This window comes from Podarcis gaigeae (assembly GCF_964106915.1).
Source record: "Podarcis gaigeae genome assembly, chromosome: 7".
NCBI classification, from domain to species: Eukaryota; Metazoa; Chordata; class Lepidosauria; order Squamata; family Lacertidae; genus Podarcis; species Podarcis gaigeae.
The window spans coordinates 14,682,736-14,697,376 of NC_139683.1; the positions used below are offsets into that span (position 1 = coordinate 14,682,736).

At 45.8% G+C, this 14,641-nt stretch overlaps 1 protein-coding gene across 4 annotated transcripts in view; it reads right to left on the minus strand.

Moving 5' to 3' along the window:
- Nucleotides 1-1,189: 1,189 nt before the first annotated feature.
- Nucleotides 1,190-14,641, minus strand: part of ZHX2 (zinc fingers and homeoboxes 2) — a 53,067-nt gene continuing 39,615 nt past the window's right edge. For 3 of the 4 annotated variants that reach the window (XM_083749105.1, XM_083749103.1, XM_083749104.1), the window contains 2 exons: nucleotides 5,138-7,662; nucleotides 1,190-2,359 (listed from right to left, as the gene is read on the minus strand). In XM_083749105.1, coding sequence (XP_083605231.1) covers nucleotides 5,143-7,539 — 2,397 coding nt within the window. In that variant the 5' untranslated portion in view covers nucleotides 7,540-7,662 and the 3' untranslated portion in view covers nucleotides 1,190-2,359; nucleotides 5,138-5,142. Of the gene's footprint in view, nucleotides 4,302-4,881; nucleotides 7,663-14,641 lie in introns of all 4 variants that reach the window. The other variant, XR_014566781.1, reaches the window with a different exon arrangement.

Genomic DNA, 14,641 nt, shown 5'->3' on the forward strand with positions numbered 1-14,641 from the left:
CTGACCCATTAGGTCCAGTCGTGGCCGACTCTGGGGTTGCGGCACTCATCTTGTTTTATTGGCCGAGGGAGCCAGCATACAGCTTTCGGGTCATGTGGCCAGCATGACTAAGCCGCTTCTGGCCAACCAGAGCAGCGCACGGAAACACCGTTTACCTTCCCGTCAGAGCGGTACCTATTTATCTACTTGCACGTGCTTTCGAACTGCTAGGTTGGCAGGAGCAGGGACCGAACAACGGGAGCTCACCCCATCGCGGGGATTCGAACCGCTGACCTCCTGATTGGCAAGTCCTAGGCTCTGTGGTTTAACCCACAGCGCCACCCGTGTCCCATCTGTATTCCATCTGTAGGCTGTGAGAAAATCCTCGTGCCAAGCCTATGGATGAGAGGGCATGTGGCAGTCTCCATAGAATTCCTTCCACTAGGACTTCCACAGGTGCAATGCAGCATCCTTTTCTGTGCCCGCTCCTAATCCTGGGCATGTGCTAAAGAAGGATATACCTTTGTATAGTAGGCTAGTTTCTTCACATACTCCTCTACCTTCCATTAAGGAAAGCAAGAAGCACCACCAGTGTCTAAGGAAATATTCTCACCGGGCAGAGACTGTTAAGAGGGTGCAAAGCAGGGCAAGGGGACAATACATGACCCAGAGATAGGGCCAGATAGGAGTGGAAGGCTCCATTTGCCCCTTTTGCCTGAGGTTCCCCATCCACGATGCCAGGCCTCATCACCTGTCCAAGTGCCAGGTGGTGCATGCTGGGTGACGAAGTTGAGACCTCCCTGCATGCTAGACTGAGGGTGAAAATTGGTCCTTCCTCATTCACCATCCGATTAGAAACTTGGTGTTTGTGCGGTTAAGGGGTGTGTGGGTGTGTTTGTCTATTTTAAGGGTGTGGGCACATCCATTTTCCATCCCTGCCCATTTTCTCCCAAGGCAATGGAAGCCCAAGAAAGGGATAAAAGGTCCTTCCCTCTGACTATAGAGAATGATAGCAGTGGGATTTCAGTGTCTCTGAATCCAGCTGGCAAAATAATGGCTGTGAATGACAATAGGCCTTGCTTCTTCCCGGATAACTTTCTTTAAGCTGCCACTCAGCATTCAAGAGCAGGCGCGCTATGCTGTATTTAAAGCTACTTAGCAGCTTGAGGAAGATGTTGCATTTTAAAAAAAGAGAGACAAGAGGAAAAGCTTACCAAAAACATTAAAGCCTTTGTTTTACTGAGTTACAACAAACAAGCAAAATGTTAGAAAAAAGTGTTTTGTTTTAATTCAAACTCCCTAGCAATTAGATTTGTGCAGTGTATGTTGGGATAGGAAATGGATCCGTCTCTCCAAACCAAAGCAACTTCACCATTTTGACCTGTACCCAATATGACAGTTCGTCCCCTCTCTCAGCAGTTATTTGGAGAACAAAAGTGCATTCTGAGGACCTAGAAACAAAGGAAAGCTGTAGTGGCTGAGGGTTCAAGAAACCACATTGTGCACTAGAGCACCTAAGGCTGACAAAAATAAGTCTCTGTATTTGCACCAAACAAAGAATTGTGAGCAAGTTCGGTTATTAAGAAGCTTAAGCCCTCCATTGTAAAGTCTTTTTTTTTTTTAAAGGATTGTACTACATGTAGTAGAAAAAGGTGCTTAGAACAAGCAAAGGCGTACTGTCAACAACTCTGGAGCTCCATAATCCAGATGTTTTGGCAAACGGTGAAATGCAGGATGCTTTAAAGAGATTGGCTGTCTCTCCCAGACAAATGTTTTTGCTGCTTTTCCTGCATGCAGAGGAACAAAAGGGAGCCAACTGCAAATAAAAGGCTCTTGAGAAAGTCACAACAAGCAGCTAGCCCTAGACTGAACAGGTAAAAATGTGTGTTGAGATGGGTAAACTCTCTCTGCGAAAATAGAAACACATCTTTATAAACATGTGCGGGAGGCCTAAAAGGTTTCCAAGTCATCATGGATGTAGACGCAGCGGTAACTAATTTTCAAGAAAACCGATAAGCCAAATCGCGACCTCGAGATGGCAATGGGAATCCACAGCGTACGCACCAGCCAGGAAAGGCAGCGAGACGTCTCCACGTTGTGAATGGGAAGTTACAATGGGAGGCAAGCAAGTTGCAGGGAAAAACCTATGTACAAGGGCCCTTGTTGGAAAAGCCCCCTGGTGGAAGTTTGGCACCGTGAGATCTGTAGTGATGCTCCTCAGGACTGTCCTTTCTCCACCGCAACTGTACCCACGTGCCTTGAACTGGGAGGCAAAACCTGTTGGATTTCCCTGCTTCCGAAGATCCTGCTTGCTCCCAGGGTCAGTGATGGCGTACTCCCAAAGCGTGGAAAGATAGGTCTAGAAAGCTGAGTGATATGCCTATGACAGATAAACAAATGAGTGCACGGAATACGGTTATTATTTTGCAAAACGGGACACAGCTTGCACACCAGCAACAACCCTCCTTTGTGCTTTTTGGCTGTGGGGCACTAACTCAGGTGCATGAAATTCAATGGGTCTTCTTACTTGGGAGTGAAACGAATGCAGCTGTGTGCATAGGGGAAGGCTGTGGAGCAGCTGGATTCATTTAGACATGCCCATAAATTTATTTGTTTTTGCAGGGGAGGGTGTATGCCAGCCCTGAAAGTGACATACTTTATTTCCCCTTGCACCAAGAGCAGTGGTAAGGATTTAAAAACAAACAAACAAGGGCTGCAGCCCATCAAAAGCTTCCATAAAAAGAAGTCGCCCCAGCTCATCTTCATTCTCCCTTACTGGGTTGCTCTGCCTGGCTGCAAACCTACACACACTTACTGGGAATTAAATCCCTGTTGGACTCAGCAAGGCTTATTTCTGAGCAAGCTTGCAGAGGAGTGTACTGTACAGTGGATGCTTGGGTTGCGAACGTGATCTGTGCGGGAGGCACGTTTGCAACCCGCAGCGTTGCGTCTGTTGCAATTTGGCACATCTGCAAAGCACAATTTAGCGCTTCTGCGCATACGCGACTGCCGAAACCCAGAAGTAACCCGTTCCAGTACTTCTGGGTTTCAGCACATCCGTAACCTGAAAAAGCACAACCTGAAGTGTCTGTAACCCGAGGTATGACTGTATTTGTAAGAGACAGCATCTCTTCTCGCCCCCAGTAAGTTACCTGGATGCCAAATGCTTGCCAAAGGATAGGCCTGCGCAACACACCTGGTGTATTGCATGTGATCCGCATCTGTCACCTCTCATTCCCTGCTTTCTGTGCTTGCCTTATTAAACCATACTGTGCCCACCTGGGCACAGAAAACTCCCGATTTTACGAAAGGAAAAAGTAAGGAGAATGCTGAAGCTAACCAAATTAATTTTTCAGATTTCTGTCTGGTACTAAGCAGCCCTTTACAGGGGTCCACTGTGTGCGGTTCCTGTGGCAACTGCGTTAAGATACCCTACAATCAAAAAGAAATCTTTAGTACCTTACCCCAGCTTACAAGCAATACAATACAATATCTTCAATAGCAAACCCACTGACTTTAAGTCTTACCAATTCTTTGCTGGATGGTGTCCCGAAAGCATGATGAGACCATGTTAATAAGCATGTCAGAGTTTGTATGTTTCTCCCACTAGAGGGCCTAAGTTTGCGTTTTCAGCAATGAGGAGTGTTTAAAAAGACACTAAGCCGGGGCAGATAAATGAAATTAAAATACACACAGAGAGAATTGGGAGATTCCTTGGATTATGATTAATCAGTTAAGGTGGATCTGAAAAGCATGCAGAGGCTGCTGTCTCCTAGGCATATAAAACAGGTCAGTATTTTTCTCGATTCCAATCTACAGCCAAATACATGCGGCGTTTGAAATTTGCCAGGCGTGTGCGTGCGTGAGCATCACTTCTCCCTAAGTTGGGCAGAAGCTTCCTGGGCTTTGGGAAAGAGGTGCCAGGCCTCTGACAAGATGCTGCAGCCCTCCTGCCTCCTTCCCAAAGCAGAACAGGCTTTGGGGAGGTGGTGGAAGGGCTCTTGGACCCCGTCGAAGCATCACACAGAAGCTTCCCAGGCTTTGGGAAGGAGGTGCCAGGGTTTAATACTTTAATACAGTGGTACCCTCTGGTTGCGAATGGGATCCATTCCGGAGGCCCGTTCACAACATGAAAGGAACGCAACCTGCAGCGGTGCGTTTGCACACGTGCGGGTTGCGAACCGCTGCTTCTGCGCATGACGTCATTTTGTGCGTCTGCGCGAGTGGCAAAACCCGGAAGTAACCCTTTCCAGTACTTGCGGGTCACCGCGGGACGCAACCTGAAAAAACATAACACGAAGCAAAAGTAATTAGAGGTATGACTGTACAGTGGTACCTCCGGTTAAGTACAGTGGTGCCCCGCAAGACGAACGCCTCGCAAGACGGAAAACCCGCTAGACGAAAGGGTTTTCCGTTTTGGAGGCGCTTCGCAAAACGAATTTCCCTATGGGCTTGCTTCGCAAGACGAAAAAATATTGCGAGTCCCCGCGGGTTTTTTTTGCTCCCCCCCTTTTCCTAAGCCGCTAAGCCGCTTAACAGCTGATCCGCTGATAAGCCGCTTAACAGCTGATCGCTAAAAGCCGCTAGACCGCTGTAGCGCTAATCCGCTAAGCTGTCAATGGGCTTGCTTCGCAAGACGAAAAAACCGCTAGACGAAGAGAATCGCGGAACGGATTCTTTTCGTCTTGCGAGGCACCACTGTACTTAATTCATTCTGGAGGTCTGTACTTAACGTGAAACTGTTCTTAACCTGAAGCACCACGTTATTTAATGGGGCCTCCCACTGCTGCTGCGCCCCCGGAGCACAATTTCTGTTCTCATCCTGAAGCAAAGTTCTTAACCTGAAGCACTATTTCTGGGTTAGCGGAGTCTGTAACCTGAAGTGTATGTAACCTGAGGTACCACTGTACTCTAATTTACCAGGAACATCTTGGGGACAAGCCTAGTTCCCCTGTCCACTGACTGCACACCACTGCCTGCAAGTGTGTTGATGTTCCTTCAAAAACTTCAGAGCAGATTTGGGAACTGCGGGGGATGAGGAGAGTAAGTCCCGCTACACAAGTGGAAGTTGCTATAGCTGGATGCAACCCTTGAATTAGAACGCTGAGCCAAGGAGGACCATGGCCAGTGTTAGGTCAACAAACAATCCCATCATTACCTGTCTTAGGTGTGAGAGGTATCGCCAGGTATACTTTCAGAATCAAAACCTGCTTTGCTTCCCGGCGCTGCTTGACCCCAGCTGTCCATACAGTCTGAAGCATCATCGTCATCGTCAATGGTGACTTCCACCCAACTCACATTTCCCTTGTTCTCGTTATTGCCTTGACTACCTCGGTCACTGCATTCAGATTTCTCCATGCCCTCTATGTCCTGCTTCTCTGGCTTCTGAAGCTCTTTACTGGGTTGCTGAACCCCCTCGCTACTGCTACTCGCCGTCTCGGCGGCTGCTGGTCCTTTTGCTTCGTCATATCCATCGACGGCGTACTGCTGCTGGTATTGGTCCAGCCATTTTAGTGTCCCGGTTCGTAGGCAGCTCCTGTTCTCTTTGAACCAACGCACTATTTCAGTCCTCGTGAGCCCCGTCTGAGCCGCCAACTCGTCATACTCCTGTGGAGTTGGCCACTGCGTCCTTGCAAATGTGCTCTTCAACAAGTGCGCCTGCTCTTGGCTACTTGAGGCAAATGCAGTCGAGCACTTGGACAAAGAGGTCTGTGCCTGGGAGACGTCAAACTGCTCTGTCGGACCGATGGCACCGTTGGAAGCCCCTTCCTCCTTATTCTTTACGCTCGGCCCCATCGAGTCCAAGACGGCTTGTTCCATATTATCCCTGAGCTTTCTGCGCTCGGAGAACCAGGCCTCAACCTCTCGACTAGTCATGCAGGCTTCGTTCCGGAGCCTTTCCAACTCGCTTTGGGTTGGAAAAGAACTCTTGATAAAGCTTTCTTCAAGGACCGCCAGCTGTTCTCTGGATTTTCCTTTGAACTTCTGGAAAGTGAAGTCCGGGTATGGAGTATAGTTCCGCGCCTGCCTTGCTGCCACAAGAGCAACCTGGTCCTTGGCTAGCGACTCGCTCGTGATGTGGACAATCCCTCGCTGGCTCCGGTATCGGTGGTCGCTGAACCACTTTTTGATCTCACTTCGGGAGAGGCCCGTGACTTCTATCAGCCTGTACACTTCCGCGTTATCGGGGAACTGGCTGACAATAAAACTCGCCTTCAGGGCTGCTATTTGCTCCTTGGTCTTCTTGCGGTCATTTGCCAGCAGCGCAGGAGACAAGGGCACTGCGGTCGTGCTCGTCGGAGCAGCGGGGGCGATCTGTTTGGACAAGACCTCCGCGGCGACGTGCGGGCGCTTGACTTCCGGGACGGCCTTCTGGGCCTGCATGCTCCGTTTCTGCCCTTGGTTGGCTGCCACGGCAAGAGCAATGGGGGAAACATTGGACCCGTTTGAGACTTGCGTCAAAACCAGGCCGGTCTGGCTAAGTATCTGGCAAGGCACAGCCGTCTGGATCATCGGCTGCGGCATTTTTGCGGCGGCGACGTGAGCGGGCAGAACGGCAATCGTCTGGGCCGCTGGTTGGATAGTGCCGTTGAACATCTTCTTCCTTGCCTCCTCCACCTCTTCCGGAGACCAGCTGATGCCGTGCTTCAGACGCTGGGTGGCAAACCAAATCCGGATCTGTTCCTCGGGGTGCTTGGATGCGGCCGTCAACCATGACAACTCTGCCTGTGTCGGGTACGGAAACTTGTTGAAGGAGCTGATCATGGTTGTGTTGGTGTCCAGTGCGGAATTGTATTTGGTACTGTTCAACGGCACGGGGACTTTGGGAACCAGGCTGATGTTCGGCGGGAGCTGCACAGAGGGCATCACATGGGCCAGGATATCGTGGAGGAGCTCTGCTCCGTTAATGCATGTGATAGGCTCTGTGGCCTCTGTAATCAGGTGAGGGATCCCATCCAGGTGGTTCTCTAAAGAAACTTTCCTGCCTTCGACTTTAGGCTTCCCAACGTTAATCACTGGGGTGGCCTTGCTTGTACCGCTAGGCCCGACAGGAACCACCTCGATTTCAGGGGTTTCCACGGCAACTGAGCTGCTTGCCGCCTCAATGGACTGCTCTAGGACAGTCTGGTTGTTGAGCTTGATCAACTTGAGCTTGAAGTTGTTCTCTCCTGGGTGGAGTTTGGCGTTGTGTTCGGATAAGGAATCATACTTCTTGGTTGTGAAGTTGCACTCGGCGCACACGTACAGGGGGTTGAGGATGACGTTGGGGTGCTGGGTGTCTATGTGCTCCGTGAACTCGTTGAGATTCTGTGTGGAATAGGGGCAGTACTTACATTCGTAGCCTCCGAGGGGTTTCCTAGCTGGGTTGGCAGGGGAGGATTTCCCTTCGATCACCTCACAGTCGTTTTCGCAGCTCTCCTTACTGGCCACCAAACCATTGCTCGCATCCTGTTCTGGAGTGCCGGTTGCTTCCCTTGCCATACTGCAGTCCTTGAGAGCTTCCTCAGACTCAGATGCTCGAACCATACATGGAGTGGTCGATTTCCTTTTGCTAGCCATGGCAGCTGGGCAACTGTCTCTCCAAGATGGCTTATTGTGTGATGTTATCCAGGGTGTGTGTCCTAAAGAATTCTAGCCATGGCCTTCAGCTCTGGCCACCTCAGCAATTGGGCTGCATGGCACCTGCAAGACAAGACATGCGCCATTAATAATAAATAATGATAAATTTTATTTATACCCCACACTTCCCAGTTCTGAAAATCGGGCTCAGGGCAGCTAACAACAAATTTAAAACAATCGATGCAACAAAAACCAGTATAAAACACATCATCTTAAATACACGCCCCCCCATGACTGCTTTTAGTGTCGTGGAATCCTACTTAATATTGATCCAGAGTAGATTAAAATGTATAGTTAGCAGAGTAAAAATTTAAACTATGTTGCAGGATTCCCCCCAAAATAGACCAGAGGCAATTAATATTTCATCCAGCAGAGCTTTACTGCTGCTTGAAGGCAAATGAGCATAACGGTCACAAATCCAATACATTCAGGATTGGCATGGTCCATAATAAATCCAGTTGCAGCAGACTTAACTTAAACTTACCATAACTTATAGTAAGTCTAAACCTTAACAGTAAGCATACTATGCACAGAACACCATAGAGATAGAGAAAGTGAAACGCAGGCTCCTTCTAGGCCTTCTTTTATAGGCAGCATGACCGTGACAGAAAGAGAACCACTTTAAACCAGCTGTACTCAGCTTCTCCGAAGGAATAACCCAAACATCATGAACCTTTTGCTTGTTTCTTTCACACAGCGAAGCTTCCAGAACCCTCTTGAATTAATTTGAATGGGAAAGATCTCTACAAATCAGATTAATACTTTCTGCACCAATAAATGCAAACTGACATTTAGTTCCTATGCAAGTGCATACAAATCTAATAAACTGGCTTAACTTGATTATTTGCCAGCTAAAATTTTGTTGGAATGGATGTCAGTAACCTTAAGAAATATACTCTAGTTTGGATACAATCTAGAAACGGTGATTTGTTCAAAACTCTTCACCAAGGAAAGCTGGCCCCGAACCCCGTGTCATTAAAAACTTTTATTACTGAGGATCAACCATTCATTGCTTAAACATTGGCTATTTACTGGAAACGTTTCTCATTTTAGGACACAAAAATGCAAGTGAAGTGCCCACTAAACATTATGTCAGCACAAATATTTCAACTTGCACGTGAGAATCTTTGCTCTCCCTTCTTCCCATGCATGCCCCTGGGTACTGCCCAAATCTTCTCCAATCTACAATCCCAAGCATAGTAAGAAAGGAATAAATTACCTCCTTGCATGTTAAAATGAAGTTAAGCAAACCTACTTTGCACCTGTTACCATTCTTAAAATTATCTTTCTTACAAAATTCCTACCATTATGTGTTAAGTTGTGGGTAAACATATCAGACGACATAGCAATTCTTCAAACAGCTCTTGTTTATTCACAGGCCAGAACAGGACTGAACTGTTTATATAGAGCTCAACTACAAGGCAACAGTAACAACTTTCTGTAACTATCCAATCACTGAATGTCACTTTCAATCCCTTATTTGCATATGTGGACCTGAGTGAAAACTATCCACAGCATCCCCCTGCTGGCCCAGGGTGAGAACTTCAGTACATAACAGGTTGCTAGCATATTCAAATCAAATTAATGAAAAAGGGGGTATTTCCCTTCTCTTGGCTCAGACTGTGTTAAATAAGCTTATTTAGTTAAATGTCTTTTATGCTAGTTAAGTAAATAGACTTAAAGTGGTTTTTAATGCTGCTCTTCTGGATCATAGATCCTGCCAAACTGGCTTACAGTAAATGGACTGCAATAGAACAACAAAAACAAGAGTTAAAACTCTATACATAATTTAGCCGATTAACTAGACAAGTCAAGCAGATAAGAAAACCATATAAAAGCACCAACAGAGCCATCGCCCTCATTTCTGGCACAGAATGCCAGCCACTCCAGCTTATTTCAGCCAAGCGCCAATAGGAAAGGAAACTTATTTCAGGCTTGTCTTAAAGGAAGCAAGGAGTCAAACACAGCTATGGGGGAAAGGAATTCTACTCTTTGCCCCTACTGAAAATGTCTGCCTGGACACATGGTTATCTCATATTATAATCATCAATCTGACAAACTTTTACAAGTGCCACATTGTGTTTGTTCCATACCTTCAAGTAATCATTGACCCTTCCGTGTGGAAGCAACTAAACTGCCTGTTTTTGCTGCACAATAAAAACTTTTTTGTGTTTTTATATTATGTTGGAAGCTGCACAGAGTGACTGGGTCAACCCAGTTGGATGGGTGAGGTATAATGAATAAACAATTATTATTATTATTAATTACCCAGACGGGTATTTTAAATATGTCATTTTATAGTACGTATTTTTAAATCTGCTGATTTTATTTCCAAAATGAAACAGGGTGTCTTGTTTTAGTTTCAATTCTTTCTGTTAGTAGACTAAGTTGTTTTAAACATCTGGTTTTGTTGGTACTTTTAATGTATGTTTTATATCAAACGCTAAGATGTTTTGTTTTGTTGCTTTGTTTTTTATGGTAAATCTTTATTAGTTTTAAAATACAAACGTACAATGGAGGTAAGTATAGAAAAGTTAAATACTGAAAAAGAAACCATCAAGACATAAAAGTAAAAAAAAAATTGAAAAAAGAAAAAAGAAAAAAATCAAAGATTTATACAAAATCAATAAAAAATTCTGCATAAAACTTCCAATCGTTCTCATTATACTGTTTCTATTGTCATGGTTTTGTCGCACAGCTTTACTCTATATCCTTTTTCATTCATTCCACTAAAGTATTTGTTTCATTCCTTTTTGTTCACAAGTATCATTCAAGTTAAGGGACGTGGGTGGCGCTGTGGGTTAAACCACAGAGCCTAGGACTTGCTGATCAGAAGGTTGGCAGTTCGAATCCCTGCAACGGGGTGAGCTCCTGTTGCTCGGTCCCTGCTCCTGCCAACCTAACAGTTCAAAAGCACGTCAAAGTGCAAGTAGATAAATAGGTACCGCTCCGGCGGGAAGGTAAATGGCGTTTCCGTGCGCTGCTCTGGTTCACCAGAAGCGGCTTAGTCATGCTGGCCACATGACCCGGAAGCTGTACGCCAGCTCCTTTGGCCAATAAAGCGAGATGAGCGCCGCAACCCGAGTCGGTCACGACTGGACCTAATGGTCAGGGGTCCCTTTACCTTTTTATCATTCAAGTTCTGCTAAGATGGTACTATTTTTTACAATATAATTTTATATATTCCTTAAACATTTTCCATTCTCCACAAGTTTTCTGATTTAAAGCTCCCCTCACTAAGATGTTTTGATGGTTAACTGGTATACAAAGCCTGTTAAATAAATATAAACGAGTAAAACCAACATTTCCCATACTCTGGACACCCGCCCTCCTCCCAATTTGTAACTGAGGGATGTGTGAGCAGCAGTCAATCAATGTACCACCATTTTGACACTTTCTGATAAAACCATATTCTTAGCTTAATGCGTTGGATCTAAACAGTGATTTGCTTCTTGTGGTATTCCTTACTTTCATTTATCATAGGGATCTAAAAAATATTATTTTTTCTTAGGAGGCCACCAAAACATATCAAACAGTATCTGCATGGCTGAGCTTCACTTTTATAGTGAGCTGTCTCCAAGGACAGTCCATTAAGAGTTTAGCACAGTTGGAAGGTGATTTTATTTATTTCAATTTTGCTAGGTGGTTAAGGGTTTTAACAACACAGCACGATCAGCTACTACTTTGAAGTTAGCTGTCAAAAACCAATTCAGCAAAGATGATGATCAGATGATGTTTTAAGTCATTTTCCTTAACGTACTAATCAGCGAGACAGAAATTGCTGCTTAAGAGAGAACAAGTCCTCGAGGAAAACTCCCCAACTCCCAGGAAGAATTCTTTAAGGACGGTCCAGTGATTTCTTTACTTGTTTTTTCAGTTTTGTGGAAATGTATTGAGAACTGTAATTGGTCAAAAAGTTTTGCACAGAAGCAGTTTTGGATTAATTAACTTTGCATATTAAAGAAACAAGATGTTTGCTACCTCCCTGGAGGAGCCCGGGGAGCTCAAAATAATTGGGCCACCTACGGAGTTCTCTCTCTTGTGCTGAGGGCTTCTGAGGAAATCCCCAAAAGGCTTTCTGCTGATGGGCGAAGCAATTCCCTGGAACTGCGTGTTCGGAAGACTCTTGTGGAAATGCATAAAAAGGTAAAGGGACCCCTGACCATTAGGTCCAGTCGTGACCGACTCTGGGGTTGCGGCGCTCATCTCGCTTTATTGGCCGAGGGTGCCAGTGTACAGCTTCCGGGTCATGTGGCCAGCATGACTAAGCTGCTTCTGGCAAACCAGAGCAGTGCACGGAAATGCCTTTTACCTTCCCGCCAGAGGGGTACCTATTTATCTACTTGCACTTTGACGTGCTTTCAAACTGCTAGGTTGGCAGGAGCAGGGACTGAGCAATGGGAGCTCACCCCGTCACGGGGATTCGAACCGCCGACCTTCTGATCGGCAAGTCCTAGGCTCTGTGGTTTAACCCACAGCGCCACCCGCGTCCCACCTGTGGAAATGCATAAAGCTGTAGATATCCCAGGATCCATTTGTACAACCGAATCCCCAAGGGAGCTGGCTTCAGGAACCCATTGGCGGGCCAACTCTGCGCTACAAAGATGTCTGTAAACATCACATGAAGCCTGGCAACCTCAGCCCTGCTGTGTGGGAATCCCTTGCAGATGATCACAGTGCCCGGAAACAGACAGTGATGGAACACCCTGACCACTGGCCATGCCACCTACAGCTGATGGGAGCCGAGCCCAGCAACATCTTGGAGGCTGGCTGTTCATACATTGAGACACAAATACATTTCTCTACAGCTGCCAAGGAACTTGCCTTAGTAGCGCTGCAAAACAAAGGGATTTCCCTCTCTGCATCCTTTCAGGCCTGGCTGGACTCCTGCTGGCAAGAGGAAGGGATAAATAGCGCACAAGGTCTTTATGGCCTCTGGAGATGTGCATTTCAAAGCATCACTAATCTGTCAGTGGATGTACAACCAAACTAGTGCTTCTGACCTCCTCACCACAAACATCTGCCTGCAAGGCCTACAGAAGTCCCAATGCCCAGACCGTCAAGGTGTCAAGCTTTGGGATACTGCAGTTCACATCTTATCAGGGCAAGCATATATCAAGATGGTAAAAATAAGGCTCTTGTGAGCAGCCCTGAAGGCGTCAGTCAGTGCTGGCAGCAAGGACAAAGGGGCCGTATGCCAAATCTCCAGAAAATCACCCTATGGCTAGGGAGTGGCTGCCACATTTAATCCCAGAGCTCTTTGCAGGGGGTGCCAGTGAATACCAGAATACTCTCTCTCTCTCTCTCAGATGGAAGCATCCTTTCAAGGCATCAAAGCCTGAAAAGGGCAGCTACATCAGGAGAAAAAGAGCCTTTGCCACAGGAGAGGGCTGCACTTCCCAGGTTTCAAAGGGGCAAGGAAGGATGCCAGCTTATTAGCATGAGGCACCACACACCACCTGCTGCTTGGCTTAACGATTTGTGAAAAAAAGACAAATGGAGGATCTGAGCTCCACCTGACTTTGAGAAGCAGGGCTTTTGTTTTTGGAGGGCATTAACAAGAGCCTGGAGGTGAAGCCACCCCATTCGAAATAAGTAGAACTTGAAGAAGATGAGGAGGAGGAGGAAGAAGAGGAAGAAGATGAGGAGGAAGATGAAGATGAAGAGTGAAGTTATAAAGCTGCTGTGAAGATTTTGTGCTCAAAAGTCAACGATTTAGCTAAGAATGTGAAGTCGAGTGCAGCTCATTGTTAGCTTCAGTAGAAAAACTACAGAATTGTGTGTAGGTAATGTGATTGTAGGAAGACCAGTATTCTAATGTAAGTAGTAGCTGAATGCCACTACTGTTAGATTTTTAAAAGCTGATATTGTCAAATGTTCAGGCATATTTAATGGTTCTTTGGATTCAGTGACAGCCTGATTTTGAGCAGAGTTAAAAAAAACGGTAGTAAAATTGTCTTGCATGCTGTTGCATTGTATTACTTTTTAAACAATTTTGTAATAAAATGATGTACATTAAAAAAAACAAAAAAACCCCCCCAAAACCCCGAGGGCTGGTTAAAACTGCTGCCTGCAGTAGTGCAAGAAGTATTATATTGTAAACTACTCAGTGATCTTCAGATGAAAGGTGGTATAAAAATTTATATAATAATAATAATAATAATAATAATAATAATAATAATAATAATAATAATATTGAACTGTGGCTTTTACGCAAGCCACACTAGTTAATTATGACCCAGAAGGTACTTGGAGAAGTACCAATGATATATTTCTTTATAATTAATTAAATTGAGGCCTGGCTTTCCCAAATAAAGCTTCCTTTATTGGGGAACGGCTGCAGCTCAGTGGCACGGCAGCATCTGCTGTGCACTCAGGAAGTCCCAGGTGCAGTCCTGGGCACCTCCAGATGAGAGCTGGAAGAGAAATGATGCCTGAAACATGGGAAAGCTGCTGCCTGTCAGGCAGGCCAATGGTCATTGGCATCTGTCCATCTCAAGAAACAATGGGGTCAGAGGCCAATGGTATTATGACTCAGTATAACACAGCTTCCTATCTTCCTAAAGATGCATGGGAACTGCCACTGATGTGCATCTTAAGGAAATTATTTATTATTATTATGAAATGGAGTGGAATACAATAACAGTCAGGGCACCTTGAGGTGGGGTTTTTGGGGCGAGAGGAAAAGGGGATACAAATAAGATATATCAATAAATATGGGATATATCAATAAACGCCAGCCTAAGCATACAGTGTCAACAGCATCCAGAAAACAATGAGCAAACTGTTACATACACCATGTCCCCAGAGTGTCAGTTTTTGTATTTCCGTGGGGTACTGAATAGACAGGCTCTGATGGATTGAACAGATGAGACCAATAGTGTGTCCAACAGTCAAGAAGGTGGTTTCTGCTATGGAGGGAAGTGAGGGGCAGATGGGGCTCATCCACCTGGAAGGCAGCCCATCTAGAGAAGGAGAACTCTTGACTCTAAACCTCTGCTGCCTTGTGGGATATCTTCAGGAGAAGAAAAGGCTAAGGAGT